At 36.6% G+C, this 20,773-nt stretch overlaps 1 protein-coding gene across 12 annotated transcripts in view; it reads right to left on the bottom strand.

The window, feature by feature from the left end:
• Positions 1–20,773, bottom strand: part of BTRC (beta-transducin repeat containing E3 ubiquitin protein ligase) — a 199,680-nt gene that overhangs the window by 10,489 nt on the left and 168,418 nt on the right. For all 12 annotated transcript variants that reach the window (XM_070752861.1, XM_070752858.1, XM_070752869.1 and 9 more), the window contains 7 exons: positions 20,109–20,205; positions 16,992–17,129; positions 16,338–16,456; positions 14,361–14,610; positions 13,305–13,423; positions 9,408–9,518; positions 5,143–5,221 (listed from right to left, as the gene is read on the bottom strand). In XM_070752861.1, coding sequence (XP_070608962.1) covers positions 5,143–5,221; positions 9,408–9,518; positions 13,305–13,423; positions 14,361–14,610; positions 16,338–16,456; positions 16,992–17,129; positions 20,109–20,205 — 913 coding nt within the window. The remainder of the gene's footprint in view (positions 1–5,142; positions 5,222–9,407; positions 9,519–13,304; positions 13,424–14,360; positions 14,611–16,337; positions 16,457–16,991; positions 17,130–20,108; positions 20,206–20,773) is intronic.

Here is a 20,773-nt window from a genome sequence, read left to right as displayed (position 1 = left end):
ACTCCAAAAAATTATGGTTTGTTATTTGAAGGGAATTGCTTAATTAAATCTGTTCATGACACACAGACATATAAAGTTCTGGTGATTGCACTGGCAGATGATAGTAAAAATTCTATCACTAACCCTGAAGCTATGATGCACCTCTAACCCTGAATATCTGAAGCCTGAAAGGTGAGCTAATGCTGGTTTTTGTAAAGAATCTTATGGGGAATCCTGTTTTCACAGGAGTAGATTGATATGTAGGCCTTCAAAAGAGAAAACAAAAGGAATACTTGATAAGAGACAACAGTATATTCAAGTAGTAAAAGTAATAGCAAATGTGTGTTTTGCCCCTTCGTGAGGGTGTGCTTTTTATACACATCTTACTCAGCAAATACAGTGTTCCCTCGATTTTCGCGGGTTCGAACTTCGCGAATAGCCTAGACCACGGTTTTTCAAAAAATATTAATTAAAAAAATACTTCGCGGGTTTTGTTCTATACCACGGTTTTTCCTGCCTGATGACATCATACGTCATCGCCAAACTAATAATTTTTGCTAATAAATAACAAAAAAAAATTGTTAATAAATAATTATGTTTATAAGTATCAGGATCACTAAGTGTCTTATTCAATTGTGAGTACCAGTAATAATGATGAGTAAATGGTTGTTAAGGGAATGGGAAATGGTAATTTAGGGATTTAAAGTGTTAAGGGATGGCTTGTGATACTGTCCATAGCCAAAAATGATGTATTTACTTCAGCATCTCTACTTCATGGAAATTCGACTTTCGTGGGTGGTCTCAGAACGCATCCCCCGCGAAAATCGAGGGAACACTGTATTATCAATTGTGAATGCAAATAGTAAAGTTAGTATATGACATGACCTTAGGCATGTGTGCATTCTGCGCATACACTTTTTTCTCTGAGATTCAAGATGTTTTACATAAACAGTTAGTCCTCCTTTTTTACAAAATATTCTGAACACTTTGCAGACAGCAGGGCAAAAGAGTATCACTGAATGCACATCATCTTTTAAATTCATCAAGCCCTTAATTTGCTCATCTATCTGAGCCAAAATGTTATGCTCAGCTATTTGAATATTTGATCGGTTGGAGTTTTTGAGTAACAACGCACTTGAAAAGTATTCATTCCTTTGTGGAAACTTCAGAATATATTTAAAATGTTACCACTATATCTGCCAGATGGCCTGCTAAACACACCGGGTGTCTGCTTTTCTGCAATGCTGATGTGGTCTATGGTGGATTGTGCTGCAAAAGCATGTTTGCACTTAAAGGTTTGACCTGTTTGCTGCAATTCTTGTGTGTCTTTAGTACCTTTGTTTTTGCTGAACAAAGCAGTATGCATGACTGCACTTTTTGTTCTGTTTACAATGTAAATGTGGCAGTGGGGCTGGGAGAATTCTTTTGTACTTCCTAGGGCGTGGCCTCTCTCCTGGGCAGTAACACATCTTTGTTTTATTAATGTTCTCCTTCCACCAGGCAGAAAGTGTAATTCCCTTTTTCTCTGTTTTTGGCAGCCAGCGGATAGCAGGCTGCCAAAACAGGTACATCTGCAAATGAACTATTGGGATAGAAATCCATATTGGTCCATTTCATGCAAGGTTAGATTTAGATGACAATTTAGATTAAAATGAAGTTTATCTTAAAACATTTTTGAAAATTACCCCATTTGTGTCAATGGGTTGATTAAAATTCATTTTTTTCATGATGTCCTATTGCCCTGAAGGATGTAACTAATTTGAAAAGGGTGTATGAAAGGTTAAGGTCCCTATAATCATTTTCTTTTTATTATTAAGGATTTTCTATTTTATTAGTAACTTCCCTTACTTTTCTTTCAATTATTATATTTCAAGAATGAAAAAAATAATACATACATTTGAACCTGAGTTCAAGGAAGGCACAAAGCAGCATATGGAAAAAATAATCAAATTGCTTTCATAATGGGAAATTTCAAAAATATTTAATTTTTTCCCTTTGCCAATCTTTTTGAGAGTTGGTTTGCTGGTAGCAAGGAGCATAAATTTCTATATCTTATCTGTTCAGTGGGTCTACATGAAATTAAAAGAGCAAGAAGCTTGTTTCTTTGACTGAAACACTCAAAATATATCAATGTTTATTTTTAACAACAGGATTCTTGAACTGGTTCAGGTTTTGTTCTTTTCAACCGCAGACACAGAAAACAATCTAACAAAATGTAACAAAATGCATTTCCATTTTGCATATACACATGCTTAGTAAGTTGAGACAATATTGTTATTCTAGTTTTGCATTTTATTATTCCTGCATGATTCCACTACCCACTCTGTTTTTCCAACATATCGAAATCAAGTTGCCATCTTTTCTTGGCTAGCAAATCATTTTCTGCTAAAAATTCTAAAAAGATTCTAAGTATTAAGAACTGAATATATAAGAAAAAATTTGAAGCACACTATAATAACTGTATTAATTTGTGCTGTTGCTAGACTCTTAGTCCTTTCATTGGTCTCATTCCAAAAAGCATGTACAGTATTATATTCTTGTGCAATGTACATTTTATATGGACTATTCAACCTGCCTAAAAATTGAACAAGAAAAGAAAAACAAATACTGCGTAGAGGGGCGGCATACAAATCTAATAAATTATTATTATTATTATTATTATTATTATTATTAGTATTAGTATTAGTATTATTATTAGTATTGTTCATTGGAGAACACAAGTTTAATTTCAGATACAGAATAGTAGAACAATGGCTAAGATATTTTCCCAAATTGTGTTAACATCTAAAACTTAAATGTTTCTGCCTATCCTTCCTTGGAAAGAAGTAGGAGACAACTTTAATGAAGCAATGAAATCTTAGGGTTTGTTTACCTTAGCAGCTTAGCCATGAGCAGCAGGATTCACAATTCAGTCTCAGATGAAGTGTGAACATAATCACTCAAGGGTAATGGATACTGACTCCCCTAGCACCTCATTTATGCTTAATGAATTCTACTCTGCTTCCCACACATTTAAACCTCTCCATTAGAAGACAAAACAAAGTGCCTCTTTCCCCCCCCACTTGCCTTCATCACTTGTAGATGGTAAAAATATATTTAGGCATATTGGGCAAAAGCTACCGATCGGTCTACAAAATTTGACTTTTGATAAAGTGGTTTACTTCTGTACACCAATGGATATATATTATTCTTATCAGAGTAGGAAACTTCAGAAGAAGAAGATGGGTCAGTTGATCTCACCATGTCGCCTGGAACAAATGAGCCAAACCTAAGCACAAGACCCAGACTGGAATAATTCCCCTCCAGCCTGCGACCATCTGCCCAGGATTGGATCTAGATTATATACACACTTATCCTAGTTGTGTGGCACTGGACTAAATTATCAAAAAGCTGAACATGTTTATTAAGTTCTAAAATAGAGTACAGTGATCCCTCGATTAGTGCGGTCTCGATTAGTGCGAAATGCTATACCATGGTTTTTAAAAAAATAATACATTTAAAAATAGTCCACGTTTTTTTCCTACACCACGGTTTTTCCTGCCCGATGATGTCATACGTCATCACCAAACTGACGTCGGCCATTGCTGATTGGCCGAAATCTCGGCCAATCAGCTTTGCAATCGCAAAAAAAAGGAAGGAAGGAAGGAGGGAAGGAAGGAAGGAGGGAGGGAAGGAGGGAGGGAAGGAGGGAGGGAGGGAAGGAGGCGGGCATTCTAAACGCTGAGAAGCTGTTGCCGCCAGCGCTGCTGCAAGAGGACTCGTGCCCCAAGAAAGCCGGTGAGAGGGGCGAATCGGGCGGACGGGGGGTAGCGGCGAGGAGGCCGGAGGCGCTGGGTGGGTGGCCGACATTAAAAACAACCATTGCCAGCCTCCGCACTTTCGTCGCTCCCCGGCTCCACCATCTGCGCATGTGCGGCCATGGAAAAAGGGCGCGCATGCGCAGATGGTGTTTTTACTTCCGCACCGCTATACCACGGAAAATCGATTAGTGCGGGAGGTCTTGGAACGTAACCCCCGCACTAATCGAGGGATCACTGTATTTTATACTAGCTCAATGTTAAGTGGATGGTCTTTGCAGCCAAATCAGCTCTGATAAGCACCAGCTAAGTTTTAAAAAAAGTTAACGTATTCAGTATAAATCTATGGGGGTGAAGTGCCACAATACTGGAAGCAGTTATTGCTTATATGATTGGCTACTCTTGCAACTTGATTGTGGGAATTCTTTCCTTTACAGGCATTTCATTCTGGACTCTAAATTTCACTATTTCAAATTTTGTATTTTGCTTCTGGAATTTGAATAGCAATGTTCTTTTTGTGGGTGCCAGGTTGTGGGTAATCTCTTTTATATTTGGGGCTTAAATTGTACAATAGTGCTTTTCTCTTCTTAATTCCTAACTTCATTCTGGAATTGGACATGTGAAAGCTACAAATCTATATTTATCTTTGTTGCATGGAAATCCCAAATTATGGTATGATGCCACCCTTCTACCTTAATATTCAGTATCTTTTCCTCTTTATGCAGTGATGAATTCTAACGCTAGAGCCACTATTATTTTATCTATTTTATCATCTATTAAAAACTCAATCAAAACAATGTTGTCTTTTTTGTTGATGAGCCAAATTTCAATCCAAATTTTTGAACCACTTTCTTTTAGTCCAAACTCTAATTAATCTGGATTTAGTGGATATACTGAAAAATAATATATTAAATGGAAATGATTTTGCAACTAGAGTGTCAGGTTGCTTCAGGTTGCAATCTATCTAAGACACTAAAGATTTGTAGGTTTACATTGACTATTAACCTCCTCTTTTCTGTTATTCACCAAATTCCATTTCATTATACAGTAGTACCTCTAGATATGAGCTGCTCCACATGCGAGTATCCCAAGTTACGAGCTGTGACGCAAACGAAATTTCTGTTCGACACCCGAGCTCAAATTCGGGATACGAGCCGAGCTTCCACTAGGTGGCGCAAGAATCTCCTTGCTTCCGGTTATCTTGGCGCGAAAAACAAAGTCTAAAGGCATTCGTTCGAGATGTGAGTTGATTGACTTAAGAGCTCGGGTCTGGAATGAATTAAACTCATATGTCGAGGTACCACTGTATAGTAATGAAATTTCATTACATATTAATATTAGAACACAATCAATTGAAAGCTCTTACCACAAGAGTGCGCAGGCAGAGGGTTCCAGCAGGGGCACGGGGGTCGAGCGCAGCTAACAGATCCCAGACCTTAATTTTTCTGATAAAGAAAAAAAAAAGGATACAATTTCTTAAAAATCAAATATAAGGTAAAATTAACTGCCCTCAACCCAACCCAAGATAATGATTAATTATATCTTTGGGAGAAGGAATATATACCTTAGTTAAAACAATTTTCTCACATCTGTCAGACATTTCTTCAGGAATTTGCTTTTCTACTCTAAATCTCCCTTCTGCATAAATGACTTACTATGCTCTCAGAAAATGATAATAAAGGATGCTAAAACTTAGCCTAATGACAAAGAATAATCAAGCTGTATAGCTGCTCCGTGTAATTCCTATAATTAATCGTGTGACATTAAAAAGCCCAACTAGAAGCACCATCAGCAAAGACTAAGTCAAACATAAAATTTTTGAGTGGAAGGAAACATGTTACATTAGGACCAGGGGTGGGCTACTGCCCGGACGGGGGTGGAACGCAATGGGGTAGTGAAAATGGAGCTCCACCCCAAAGCACACAATTTACACTGAAAGATGTTGAAAGAAAATGCAGGGTGTCCTGCATCAGCTACGCCCACAGTGTGGTAGTAAAAATTTTGGTAGCTCCTCACTGATTAGGACCCACACTCTAGCCCCTTCTGTGTCCTAAAGATTTATTGTGTTAATTTAGGCCAGTCCAACCTATCTAACATGGGTTTTTTTGTGGGGAAAACTATAGGAGAAAGTACCATGGTTGCTACTATGCTTGAGCTCCTGGAAGACAGGTAAATATATAATATATAGAAGTGTGACAAATCAGATCCATTTGTGTGATAGCTCTTAGCCATGATCCTCATTTGATCATTCTCATCAAGTCATTGACTCAGATCATTACAATAACAAAGACAAGCTTTAAATATGAGGGGAAAAAATTCTTCCTAAGAAACAGTCTGAGTTATTTTTTCTTATTCAAAAATAGAGGGACCGAGCAGGAGATATTTGTTAATTTGTTTGACTAAGGAAATACAATACGAAATTTCTGATTTAACCTAGCTGGTTTTATAGGTATAAGAAATAAAAATTAAGAGATACTAAAATAGAGTAACATATGAATATTGGGATTGTGAAAAAGCATTGACTTTTCATTATTTTGATTCTTACTCATGTAAAATATATATATAGCAAATTTGCACTTTTAACCTGGAACAGCTCCTTCCACTCTCATTATTTTAATGGCGTCACATGTAAAAATATAGAGAAGGTGAATTCAAAATGATCATAGTCAATAATCACTTCTCTTCAAGAAATAAGGGATACAAATAAATCTGGAAATAATACATTTCCAATTTTTTGCAAACTCAAGTTAACTATACTATTGCACAATATACCTGGTATGTCAGCATTTCTCGTTAGTATTGATGAGAGTTTTGCAGATTTCCAAAGTACATGTTTTCTGTGGCACTTTATTTATTTGTATCCCACATTTATTAATTTTACAAATAATTTGAGCCAAAGAACATATCTGTCTTTCGCAAATTACTCAAGACCCACCTATATCACCAGGCATGGGGGAACTGAGACACCTCCCCCAGGCTTTTATGTTTTATGTTTGGTATGTATGTGTTGTATGGTCTTAATTGCTGGGGCTTTATATATCTCTTATTTTAATATTAGATTTGTTTCACTACTATATTGTCTTTATTATTGTTGTGAGCCGCCCCGAGTCTTCGGAGAGGGGCGGCATACAAATCTAATAAATTATTATTTATTATTATTATATCCAACACATCTTCCTCCTCCTGTTTTCCTCATAACAATTACCTTGTGAGATGAGTTGGGTTGAGAGTAACTGGCCCAAGCTGGGACTACAACTTTCAGTCTCATGCTTTCTGGCCTGGTGACTTAACCACTTCATCTATGTTGGTCTTTTATAGTAGCTTTCTGATTTGTTTGAATAATCATTTTGACATATAAAATTGTAGGCAATCTCTCTGACTATTTACAAGACCGTCTCCTGCCATATACCTCCCAGAAGCCTATTAGATCACACAGAATCCAGGTCCTCCTCCAGGTCCGGTTGACTAAACATTGTAGGTTGGTGGGGTTATGGGGGAGAGCCTTGTCTGTTGCTGCCCTGGCTCTATGGAACCAACTCCCCCCACCCCCCACGTTCGCACTGCTCCCACTGTACTAGCTTATTGAAAATCTGTTAAAACCTGTCTTTGTCGACAGGCCTGAGGGCCCTGAAGTTAACATCAGACGTGCCTAAATTATGTATTTTGTTAGATTGATTTGGGTTTTTTTAATGGATTGTTAGGGTAATGGGGTTTTATTTATTTTTGTTGTTCGACTTCTTTTACTGTATTATTGTATTGCTTTTTATTGTTGTAAGCTGCCCTGAGTCCTACGAGATTGGGCGGCATAGAAGTCGAAAAGATTAAATTAAATTCCCCCATATATACTGTATATTATTTTGTGGTGCACTGTCTTCAACAGAACAGCTTTCTCTTTCTTTCTCTGTTCCAATAGTAAATGCAATGTTCTAGAAACAAGAATTTTTTCATCTTTCCAAACTCACCAAAGAGTATACATGGGAAGGTTTTAGTTTGATAGATAGCCAGTTAGAGGAAAAACATGAGATTTTGTTTTTAGTCTAGCAGCAGCTAGACTTATATGTAAAAAGATGGAAAGGCCTACAGATTCCCACAAGATAGATGATGAAGTTAATGAAAAGATGGCAAAAATAACTACAGTGATGCCTCGTTTTTTGCAGGGGATGCAATCCAAGACCACTTGGGAAAAATGAATTTCCGTGAAGTAGAGGAAAGATTTTTTTAAATGTATTGAACGAGTATTTATCTCCAGGACTACCTTCTGCCGCACGAATCCCAGCGACTGGTTAGGTCCCACAGAGTTGGGCTTCTCCGGGTCCCTTCGACGAAACAATATTGTCTGGTGGGACCCAGGGGAAAAGCCTTCTCTGTAGCGGCTCCGACCCTCTGGAATCAACTCCGCCCAGAGATTAGGACTGCCCCCATACTCCTTGCCTTTCGCAAACTCCTCAAAACCCACTTCTGTCATCAGGCATGGGGAAATTGATTCTCCTGGGCCGTTTCCACTTTATGCATGGTCTGTATGAGATGTATGATTGGTTTTTTTTATATTAAGGGTTTTAAATTTGTTTTAATCATTGGATTTGAATTGTTTCTTGTTGTGAGCCGCTCCGAGTCTTCGCAGAAGGGCGGCATACAAATCTAATAAATATGATATATATATATATATATATATATATATATATATATATATATATATATATATATATATTGTTTTCGTAGATTTTCATGGGTATATGTATGTAGATTGTTCTGAGTTCGGGTTTTACCCCGTATAATATTTTGAGTGTCTATGCGACGTTTCGGTGAAATCACATTCACCATCATCAGGCTGAAGTTGTTAGCTTCGTGCTGCGGCAAGTTAGCTGTGGCGAATTATCATAGACCCCCAGCAATGGACAGAGTCTATCTGCAATACTGCATTCAAATCACTGAGCCACACAGCCCAGTTAAGTTAAAAAAATATTATTTTAGAGGACAGCTTGTAGCAGAATGGCAATTAATCAGTATGTCACAATAAAAAGCTGATTCTGAGTTGAGAATCTGCAATGCAGTTGAATTTGGATTTTATACTTAAGTTTTGAAAACAATTGTTTAATGGGCACAAAAGATAAGTAGGAAAACATGAAATAATAGATGTAATACATATAAAAATTATATGAATGCAAATTAGATATTTTGAATATTCCAGCAATTATATATAAACATTACCTCGTTTTTTTCTGTGTCAGTGAGAGATTGACAAATAACAAAGTTATATTATTATAGTTAACAGTTCTACCAAAATTTGTAATGTGCTTTCTTCCCATTTTTTAAATCTACCCTGTTTTCTCAAAAATAAGACATTCCCTGATAATAAGCCCAATTGAGCTTTTGAGTGCATGGCAATAAGGCCAAGTGCTTATTTCAGGTTTCAAAAAATATAAAACAGAGTCTTATTTTGGGGAAAACAAAGTATTATTAAAATGAATCAAATTGTTTTCCTTTTTTCAGTCCATGTTTCAGGAAGATTATTTTTTGATGAAGTGATTTTTCAAAAGGTATTTTTAAATTCCTAGTTTTCAGGTTTTAAGTCCATTTAGGATAAGCAAATAAGGTATTTATGAGATATGTATCTCATCATTACATTCTCACCCATCATAGGCTCCACTGACTATCCTCTTGCTATCAAAACGAATGCATCTCACCAGTTCCTCATGGCCTTCCAGGACCCGCAAACAGGCCCCACACTCAATGTCCCATAACCTGTTGAATACAAGAGAAATAAGCATTATATTTTTAAAACTGCATAACTGAATTACAAATTGAACTTGCTTAATAAACACTTAAGCAAGAGGACTTGAATATATCTAAATTTCTATTTTGTATCTGTAAAATATCAATGTTTAATGCAAAACCTAACTTCTTTCATATGCAGTAATTTCAGAAACAGCTGACATGAATTAAGTCACTATAGGAATTGCTATTAGGACTAAATGACTGACAACACATAACCAAATCCAGATAAATTGGCCAATAGTAGTCCATATAAGCTTGTGATAACATTTTCACATTAGACAATAGTTGTGGGTTTTTTTGTTGCTGTAAACAGAGTTTGCTAGTGGAAAGAGACTGAAATGTGAATTTTCTCTACAGTTACATCTAAAATGAGTATTGTTTCTCAAAACATTATGTTGTCAACCTAGGCAAACTTTTCAGCTACCGCCAAATTGCATTGAATGTGATGATCATGTCTGGAGCTTCTTCTGAAATTGCATCTGTTATTTTATAAGTGAAATTGAAAAGAAGGAACATGCTACATAAAGTTCAATGGCAGATTCATAATCAGGTGAAGGTATGCAGTTCTTACGAATCTGAATATGCACACTTAGAATTCAGTATCCATTATAAAACAACTAAAAATTGACTTGTTAGTCATATGAATCTGGCATAACAAAATCTATAATTAGATAGTGCATACCAGTTATTTAAAAGAGAATACTAAAATTAGGGATCTGTAATTCAAGTCTATAGGACTGTTGCCCTAGGGAGCAGGTGCTTTATACAATTTATGATCTAGAGATAAAAAGACAGTTGTTATACATTTTATGATCCATGGAGTAAATAGCTATACAACTGACTGTACTAAAAGTATCTCATTGTGAATAGTTCATTTTTACTTTATTTCTGTGCCCTGAAAGTGCTCTGAAATGCAACTTTTAATGTTTGTAAGGTATTGGTGGGAATGTGAAGACGCAAGAAGAATAACTGGAAGAAACTTAGTTATGAAAGAAAAATATTCAGGAAATTTTTAAGCAGATGGAGTTCAGTTTTATCAGTTGAGCAGAGCCATCTTTTTGCTTAAATAGTCTCTTGCCTTATAAAATAGGTTTTAACGTTGTGGAAAAATGATCAAGATAATTTTTCTGACTACAGAGCCATTCTTGCCAAAAATGTATATAGGGAAACAGTCATCATATCCACTTCAACTATTCTAAAGGAAACGTATAAAGATAGTTGTGATGCTAGCAGTGCAGTGACATAAATTCTAGTAGAGTGATTATGATTTTATTAATAGCTCATGTTTGGCCCATTACCCTGCTCTTTCTAGCTAACTCTGAACAGGAAGCGTAGTATTAAGTAACAGCATCTAGCCATTCATTCCTCACATTTGGCTATGGTCACTTAATTCTAGAGAATTAAATTTCATTCTACTTTTGAGATTTCAGTGTTCATTCTGTTTGAAAAAATCTATAGTACCTATTAGACAAGAATGAGGAAGTAATACAAAATACTGAAATTACTGTATACTCAAAAGGTTTATAACCCACTTTCAAAAAAACAAGAGGGATAGGAAAAACTGCAAACAAATGTTTGAATATTAACTCTAAGGAGCATATAGGTCAACTATGTATTCAACCTGAATTCTGTTGAGATACAACTGCCAACTGCAGCAAAATTCCAGCACAGGATTTTTATTCCATGTAAGCAGAAAAATAATTGTATTCCTCTTTAAATTTATTACCATATTGACATTTATATTAGTTTATTTTACTGTATGTGGTGCCTCTATTTGCTTTTTCCAAGGTCCACAATTTTTAACTGTTTCTTGGTTGAGTTACTACTAATGTTTGCGTTTTCAAAATGTTATACTTTTAGGTTTACTTAAAAGAATACTTTTAGATTCTTTTTCCTAAATAAAAATGATAGGCAAAATCTACTGTTACACTTCCAAGATTGTAGCATCAAACAATCTTATTTCATAATCTGTGTGACACTAGTTCCAGAGGATTATATAAATAGAAAAAGAATGAGTGCAATGATAAGAGTTATTAACAATGCTTATAATTCAATGAAATTTTCAACTTTAGACTGCTAGTAGTAACTTTTAAAAATTGAGCTTAAGCATTAGTTCAAAGGGAGCTTGAAATGATGTTATTCATGGCTTATGTTGAAGCTCTATGCCAATACAGGAAAGCACTTTTGTCTATGAAACCTGAGAAGGATTAGGATATTGTCATTGGTGGAAAGAAGACTACGTAAAGAGAAGAATGTTTTCCAATAATGCTATCATGGTTTACATCACAAGAAAGATTGGGTTGGGGGAAAACTTGCAGCTTTAGATAAACAGTTCACTTAAAACATTAAGATAGCTTTTAAATTAGTAAATTGGATTATGTATGAAGTCACTGAAAAATTCACTGATTCACTTCCTTATTCACAATCTTTTCCAAGCAGTAGATTTTGCCTATCATTTCCTTTCCTATCAAATCCTATCCAATTATCACCTGAACAACATTTCAGAACTGTAATATTTGTAGTATGAAATGGACTGATGCTTAGATTATTTCTAGTAAAGACAGAACAAGTGGACTTTTTGAATCTAGGCAACTTGTTTCAAAAAGGGCTCAAGGCCAAAGGCTATGAGGGAAAAAAAAGCTGGCATTTATTAGTTGGATTTAAGAAATGTATTAAAATTTCTTGGTGCGAATCCAACTTTTTTCATGTATAGCACTAAATCATTAAATGCAATCTTGTATTAATGAGTGTAGCAAATGTGCCAGACAGATAAGAGTGAGAGAATGAATACAAGTGCTCCAAACAGCAACTTTTCATACAAATAATGTGTAGCAGTAACCTAAAGCTTCCCTTCATTTCTAAAATAAGATATGATGAATACAGGAAGAATCCACATGTCCACATATAGAAGCTTTATTTTTTTAAAATTTATTTATTTATTTTGTCCAATACACAATGAGGGATTTAGTGGGTATATATCTATATACAAATAGTAAAATACATGATGAAGGTTATAGAGGAGATACTCATAGTAAAATATATCTAAGAAATAATAGAAAAGCAGGTCTAGTAATAGAACATATCAATGAAAGACTAGAAGAAGAGATATAGGAATAGAAGGAAGGTATAGGAGATATAGGAGAGCAATAGGACAGGGGACGGAAGGCACTCTAGTGCACTTGTACTCGCCCCTTACTGACCTCTTAGGAATCTGGATAGGTCAACCGTAGATAATCTAAGGGTAAAGTGTTGGGGGTTTGGGGATGACACTATGGAGTCCGGTAATGAGTTCCACGCTTCGACAACTCGGTTACTGAAGTCATATTTTTTACAGTCAAGTTTGGAGCGGTTAATATTAAGTTTAAATCTGTTGTGTGCTCTTGTGTTGTTGTGGTTGAAGCTGAAGTAGTCGCCGACACGCAGGACGTTGCAGCATATATACTAAAAGTGTGTGTGTGTGTATGTGTGTGTGTGTGTATGTATGTATGTATGTATGTATGTATGTATGTATGTATATATATTATATATATGTATGTATATTTATATATATTTATATATAAATATAAATATACATACATACATACATGCATACATACATACATATACCGGTATATAGTTATAAAAGTATAACTAAAAGTAACTTTTAGTTGGCAAAATTGCTATTTAGATATATCACTGTTATATGCAGGTCTATTTGCCTTGACGCTCCCCTCCCAAGGTAGCACTAGTTAGTGCTAATCCTATGCTTCATACCTAATTGTATTATCAGATGAACCACTGACAACTAGTCTATCTCTATATTGTAGACATGCAATGCCTCGCTTGTGGCCATTTAAGGTACGAACAAACTCACAGGTACTTGTGTTCCATACCTATAAAAGAAACACAAAGAAGAAAAATGATTATTTGGAAATATTACATATATAACAGGTATTTTTTATGAGACTTATATTGATCAAAAAAACAGAGTGGGGAAGTGTTAGATTGGGATGGGGGGGGGTAACAAGTGGTGGCGCAGTGGTCAGAATGCAATATTGCAGGCTAATTCACTGCTCACTCCAGGAATTCGATTCTGAGCAACTCAGGTTGACTGAGCCTTCCATCCTTCCAAGGTTGATAAAGTGAGGACCCAGATTATTGGAGGAAATATGTTAGTAAACTGCTCAGAGAGGGCTGTAAAGCACTATGAAATGGTACAGTATATAAGTCTATGGGCTAATGCTACCCTGTTTCCCTGAAAATAAGTCACCCCCGAAAGTAAGACATAGGAGAGGTTTCGTAGAATTGCCTAATATAAGGCATCCCCTGAAAGTAAGACGTAGGAGACGTTTCGTTTCTGTTCAAACCGTAAATATTGGTAAATGTACCATACCGTTAATTGTTGTACATGGAAATAATGGTACGGTAGTAGTAAGGAATGCTTGATAGGATTCCCAGTTTGTCTGGTTATGCTGGTTTGTGATGACAACTACTGCACAGTGTATAATAAATGTTCCTCTTTTTTTGTTCGGCAATAAATCTGAATTTTTCTTCATTGAAAAAAAAATAAGACACACCTCCTGAAAGTAAGACGTAGCACATCTTTGGGAGCAAAAATTAATATAAGACGCTGTCTTATTTTTGGGGAAACAGGGTATTAAGGAGAGTGCAACACATTGTAATTTAATTTGTGGAGTGACTTTAGGGCAGTGACATATTCTTTCAAATCTTATCTATTCACTGTGTTGCTTAGTTAAAGGTAGAATAATAATGAAATAAATGCCATAAATTAATACATATTCAAAATCATACTGATTTCAAGGTTTGCACCTTTATAGTTCGATCTCCTGATGCTGACACAATGTATTTGTCATCAAAGTCTACCACATTGACGGCTGCTCTGTGTCCAACCAGAACCCTTCGTAAAATAATGTCTGTTGGGGAGGCCATGTCCCAAACAGCAATGGAACGATCTTTAGAACATGTCACCATCATCCCATTATTAAAGCGCAGGTGCAGTACTGCTTCACAATGATGGATCAGCGTGTTGAGCATCTCCCCAGTATTTACATCCCACACTCTGGAGTTCACGACAAAAGAAAAGATGGAAAAAAGAAGGCAATGAGTTTCTTCCAGTAATTATAAACTTCCTATCACTACATGAAGCATCACAAATGTCCTGAAAAAATGTGCTATAAGCTTACTTTGAGAGGAATGGCTTAAGTAGGATGATTGAAATTAAAATATATATATAATGAAAATGCATTCTTTATCTGAGTAATTTTGTGAAATAGGACACTTACATCCATTTTAAAAACATAATCATAAATAACAAAGGATACTGAAACAACACTGAATCATGAATTTTGAGTGAACACATGTTTGAATCAAATTTAATATTTCTTTTTTTATTTTTTTTTATTTTATTTTTTTTCAAATGTGACATACAAGACAAAGGAAAAAAAACATACATAAAAACATGTATATACAACATTTGGGAAATGAAAGTTTCCCCACTATTTTTTTTGGATATTTGATCAGAGAATTGCACATCTTTTACATAATATTAATTTTTGAATTCTTTTATTTGACGTGTTGCTTTGCATAAATTTTTATTTATTTATTTCTTTTAGCCAATCATAACATTTTGCCCATGTTTTATAGTAATCTGATTCTTCTTTTCCCTCTAATCTTTTGGATAGCCTGTCCATGTCCGCACAGTCTAGTATTTTTTTAATTATTATGTTTTCTTCCGGTATTTTATCTATTTTCCACTGTTGGGCATATACTATTTAAAAATGTTCTACAGGTGGCACCTATCACCAGAAAGACTTGCAAAAATGTTCCCAAAAACTTCTCCAATATGTTGGAAGTGTAAAAAAGAAAGAGGCACGTTCTACCACCAATGGTGGACATGCACACAGGCAAAAAGGTTTGGGAATAAAATAACAAATTGGTTAAAAGAAATAGCAAATGAAGAAATTGAAAAAAACCCAGAATTATATTTATTGGGTATTTTTAATAAAAAAAATAGAAAAAGAAGTAAGATACCTAGTTATACATATACTAACAGCTGCCAGAATCAAATTTAATATTTCTATTAATCATGTGGGATAGCTACATAGACCTAATTCAAAATGACCCTGTCATTTTGAAGACACAGCATGTCTCCAACCAAGCTTTATTCATGATGCACCTACTGTGAACATTTTTGAAGCATTGATTACAATCTTTTTACTTTTTAGTGACACTTAGCTGGTGGAACCAATTTAATAGTTAGTTAATACAGTATCTGTGTTGAAGTAGGGAGACTCAAGTTCAAGACACACCCGCCCCCCCCCCTTGACCATGAAATTCTCTGCATGACTTTGAATCTCAACCCAATGTACTTCAGGGGACTGCTGTTGTTGGGATATCAGTACAGGTGTGATATCAATATAAATACTAATATTAATAATTCTTTTAAGTTATTTTATCTCTTTTGTTTGCTGGCAGCAGACTTTATTTATTTATTTGTTTGTTTGTTTGTTAATTAGATTTGTATGCCGCCCCTCTCCGTAAGTTGTTTAAAAATGTTCACTTTAATCACAATGACATAGGCTGGCATTGTGGTTTATATTGGTTAGGACAATGTTTCCCAAACTTGGCAGCTTGAAGATATTTGGACTTCAACTCCCAGAATTCCCCAGCCAGCGAATGCTGGCTGGGGAATTCTGGGAGTTGAAGTCCAGATACCTTCAAGTTGTCAAGGTTGGGAAACACTGGGTTAAGAAGACAGAATAGATTTTTAAATAAATAATTAGCTACCTGACAGTGGAATCTGAAGACCCAGTGATGATTACTCGCTCGTCGTATTGAAGACAAAGGACTGATCCGGTGTGTCCAGTCAAAATCCTCTTGCATTCTAGGGTATTTTTGTCCCAGATCTAGGAAAACAAGAGAATAATAAGATTTTTTCACAAAGTAACACTGCACTGTTATATCGTCTCTTCTGTTTCCTACAGCACAGCATTTTCTTTACCAAGGCAAACAGAACTTCTTTAAGTAGCACACAACGCACTTTGTATTCCACAGGCACTTTGGAGCAATATAAACTATCCTTAATATCTCTGTTTTTAATATGAACATCGTATTTACTCTTCTCATTAGGGAACAGAAAGACTTTAATTACTGAAGGACCAATAATATGGTTAGCCATGAATATAGCACAAGAAAATGAAACTGGTATTATAGATGTATCCTCCCTATTTGAAACTGATAAAAGAAAATCAATATATTTTAAAGTCAAACTCAGCTGATGTAGGATATGGAAAAGCAGTTAGTTTTTCTCATGCATTGCCTCTTCCAAATGAAGTTACACTTCACATTCTTTTGAAAAATAGTTCGATTCCATTATTATGCTGGCATTCTCTTGCAGAATAGATTTTGTATTCCGTTATTGCACATCGGGGGACCTCTCACCTTGATCGTATTGTCTCGTAGACCACTCACTATCTTCTGGTCATCATACTGTAAACAATAAACACCTTTGCTAGTTTCACTCCTGCAGTGGATTCTTTGTAAGCTGTGCCTTCCACAACGCCAGTTTGATTCTATTGTCTGGGGAAGAGAGAAAAACAATTTTAAAGTGTGGAACAAATACCATGGAAATTTTGCATTGCTGCACTCATGGGACAAGCGAAGTGGCTCTAATGCTGAACCTGTTTATCATTAGATAGTCCCAAATGTGCAAGAAAAAGGACAGTCTGTTTCCTCTCCCAATCTTTAGCTTTCACAATGTATTAAATCTTGCTAAAATTTCAATGTCATTTCTAAAAATCAAAAGCACCAGCTATCTAGAATATACCGTATTTTTCGCTCTATAAGACGCACCTGCTGATAAGACGCACCTAGATTTTAGAGGAGGAAAATAGAAAAAAAAAGAAAGAAAGAAAGGGGGAAGGGACAGAACAGAGGAAGGAAGCAAGGAAACTTATGAAAGGGGAGAGTAAGAGAGGAAGGACTGAAGGAAGGGAGGGAGGGAAGAAAGTAGGAAGGAGAAAGAAAAGAAGAAATAGAGGAAGGGAAGGTAAAAGAGGGAAAGAAAAAGAGCAAGAAAGAAAGAAAAAGAGAGAAAGAAAGAGAATGAAAGAGAAATAAAAATAGAGAGGGGGAATGAAAGAAATGGAAGGAGGGAAGGTAAAAGAGAGAAAGAAAAAGAGCAAGAAAGAAAGAAAAAGAGAGAAAGAAAAAAGAATGAAAGAGCAAGAGAGAAAGAGAGAAAGCAGAAATGAGAAGCTGAGAGCTGGCAGGCCAGGAGCCTCGCATGTGCTGTTGGAAGGGGGCTTGGTGATCCTGGGAGATAGTGAACATTGTTCCTTCTTCCCTCCCAGCACAGAGGGGTGGCTTCCTCCCCGGTTCCCCGCTGCACCTCCCCAGTGCAAAGCGCAGGACTGCCGCCTCCCCCTCGCCCAGGATCTCGCGCTTGCAGCTTCGGGCAGGGGGCTTGCGGGGAGCCGGCAAACGGTTGCTTGGAAGCAGAACCTCGGAGCAACTCAAACGCCTTGCTTCCACCGGAGAAACACCAAAGCGAGAGCTGGCAAGCGGGGGGGGAACGGGGACTGCCTTCCGCGGGAGTTCAGGGGGTTGGGGTGCGCAGGGGCCGGCAGGCAGGCAGGGAGGGAGGCGCCAGCATCGGACGGAGGTGTCAGACGGGCAGCTCCGACTGGCTGCGAGCGACTGGCTGGGTTTTGGGTCTTCGAGACGTCCCCGCCTCCTGAAGCGATTCCCGTAGCCTTTCCAAAGGCTCGGAGCCGCCAACGCTCCTCCGGTGCCGCTCCGCCTCCTAAACCTGCGCAGTGGAGGCGTCCCCCGGCCCAGCACTTCCGGAGGCCGAAAGGCGCGGCTCTCTTCGGGGTTGGGAAGAGGAGAGGCGGCGACAGAGGCGGGACACTTTTGGTGAGTATATCGCCGCCCCCCTCTGCTCCAGCGCCTCCCCCCCTCCCTGCCTGCATCTTCGCTCCATAAGACGCCGCTGATTTTTCATCCTACTTTGGGAGGAAAAAAACTGCGTCTTATGGAGCGAAAAATACGGTAGTACTATTAGTACAGGGCATGCATGGTAAACTGACTTTTACATTAAGATCCATGTCATTCCTCAATACCTCCAGTCTTAAAAATACATAGAATATGAATGAAATAATAAATAGGATATTTGACAATTCTCTTAAGTTTCCCCCTTTTTAATTTACAATAAGTATGGAAGAATTGTTAAAGTATATCTCATTTATGATTTTATTCATGCCCATAGGTTTTCACTTCAATTCTAAATCAACTTCTTAATACCAAAGCCCTACCATTAAGGAGTAGGAGCCTGGAACAAAAGCTCTTCTTGGCCTTTGAGTTGGATGCTGGGGATCCCAGCACAAAAAGTGACTAAGCCAAACTATTACTATGATTATTTTCAATTTTTTTGCAATTTTGAAATATTTAAAGAGACTTTGAGAGTTGTTCCTATTCACTTAACATTTACTCAGTTTAACTCAGAGAAGGCCCGGAGAGAGGAATGATCCAAGATATCTTCTTGTGACCTGGCCATTTAGAATGGGACAACTCACTATGGTCATCTGACCATGGGCAACCCAGTGCCGCCATTTTGCCATGGCCAACTCGTCATAGGACAGATCAATGATGGATAACTCAGTGCAATAAATGTTATCCACGACTTTCTTCTACATTATTTCCACTGATAATAATGGAAATAATGAAGAAGAAACAGTGGTGGATAACACCTATTGCATTGAGTTATCCTGTGTGGAATGTCTCCTGGTAAGTTTGCCAATGCAAAATGGTCATATTTGAGTTGGCCATAGTGAGTTGTTCTAGTGATCTTTGTGATCACTCTACCAAACCACCTAATTGTAATCTGCCTCACTCTGTCTAGACAAATCTGAACAGTATTAGATGTGACACAGGAAGAAATGCCTTTGGCCTCTATCAGTGTGGGTGGAAAGATTCCTCTTGGTGCGACTGTGGTACTAATTTGCAAACTATTAAATGTATTGTACAAAACTCTCCATGATGTGCATTCTATGGTTCTTTAGATGATTTGCATGAAATAATGCCAGAAACAACCAGCTGAATAGCTGAACTGAATATCCACTTATGAGTCTGTTGTCATACCCTTTTAGATTTTTTTTATATAATTACATAGATTGTGTGTAGATGTTTACTTATCTTTGTCAAGTTTTCAACTTGTGCTAAATAAAAAGTTGCATCTAAAATTTTGAGGGGTCACCAAATGTGTATCTCTGCAAGTATCTGAACACCCTACAGTTAATAGAAATACTAACTGTAAATTGATCTAGCCTACAAGATATATGTGATTCAAAGGCAAATGAATGCATATTTATGTGAAGGAGACATGATTTTTAGGAAAATGTATAGGCTTTATCTTCATTTTTAATTCAACGCAAACGCATATCACATTTGGCTGGAGGTAGGAAAGTCATGGATGAAGCAGTCCAAATGAGCCCAAAAGAAAGTTCTATAACCGATCCTACCCAGTTACTTCCTTCATGTGTTTTCTCTGATTCTTACCTCTATATCTTGTATAATTTTGGGATAAAGTGCTCTGTAAAATGAATTTGGTGGTATTATCCCATCAGGTGGTTTGTTTCTAAAAATATATTGTCCCCTTAAAGAAAGAAAGGAAATAGTATTAATTTCAGTTGCCTAGTTTAGTTTTGTACAAGGTTGTTTAATATTTCAAACATTCCAACTGCTTGCTCGAGAAAAAGTTTATTATTAAAAAAAAAAGAAAAAAGAAAATAAGATTTATTTCCCCCTTTTAATATTGCCTTTTGAAATGGGGCAATTGCACCAGGAGGAAGATACCTAAGCATTTTTCTCAGCAGATTATAGAAAATACAGTACCTAGAGGTGTCAGTTTTGATAAGGGACACATCTCTGGTAGTTGTCATTGGACAATAATTTGTTTTATTGTTAAAACAATTTGTTTTATTGTTAAAACTAATGTTGTATGTTATAAATGCTTTAGGAGAAAGTTTCAACATTTTCTTTCCACAGAGACTCTGATTTTCTTCGAGAAAACTGGTGAAACAATATGCGCTATGGACGGCAACTTCCAAAGGTTACATTCAGCGATATGCAATGCATGGTGTGTTGACCACATATAACATCTCAGCCCTTTCTTTTCAGGACTGCCTTAAGACTGTATCATTGAAACTGAGGAACCAGCTCTC

This window comes from Erythrolamprus reginae, chromosome 5 (assembly GCF_031021105.1).
Source record: "Erythrolamprus reginae isolate rEryReg1 chromosome 5, rEryReg1.hap1, whole genome shotgun sequence".
Lineage (NCBI taxonomy): Eukaryota > Metazoa > Chordata > Lepidosauria > Squamata > Dipsadidae > Erythrolamprus > Erythrolamprus reginae.
Note: the sequence above shows the minus strand (reverse complement) of the source record. Positions and strands in the feature narration are given on the sequence as shown.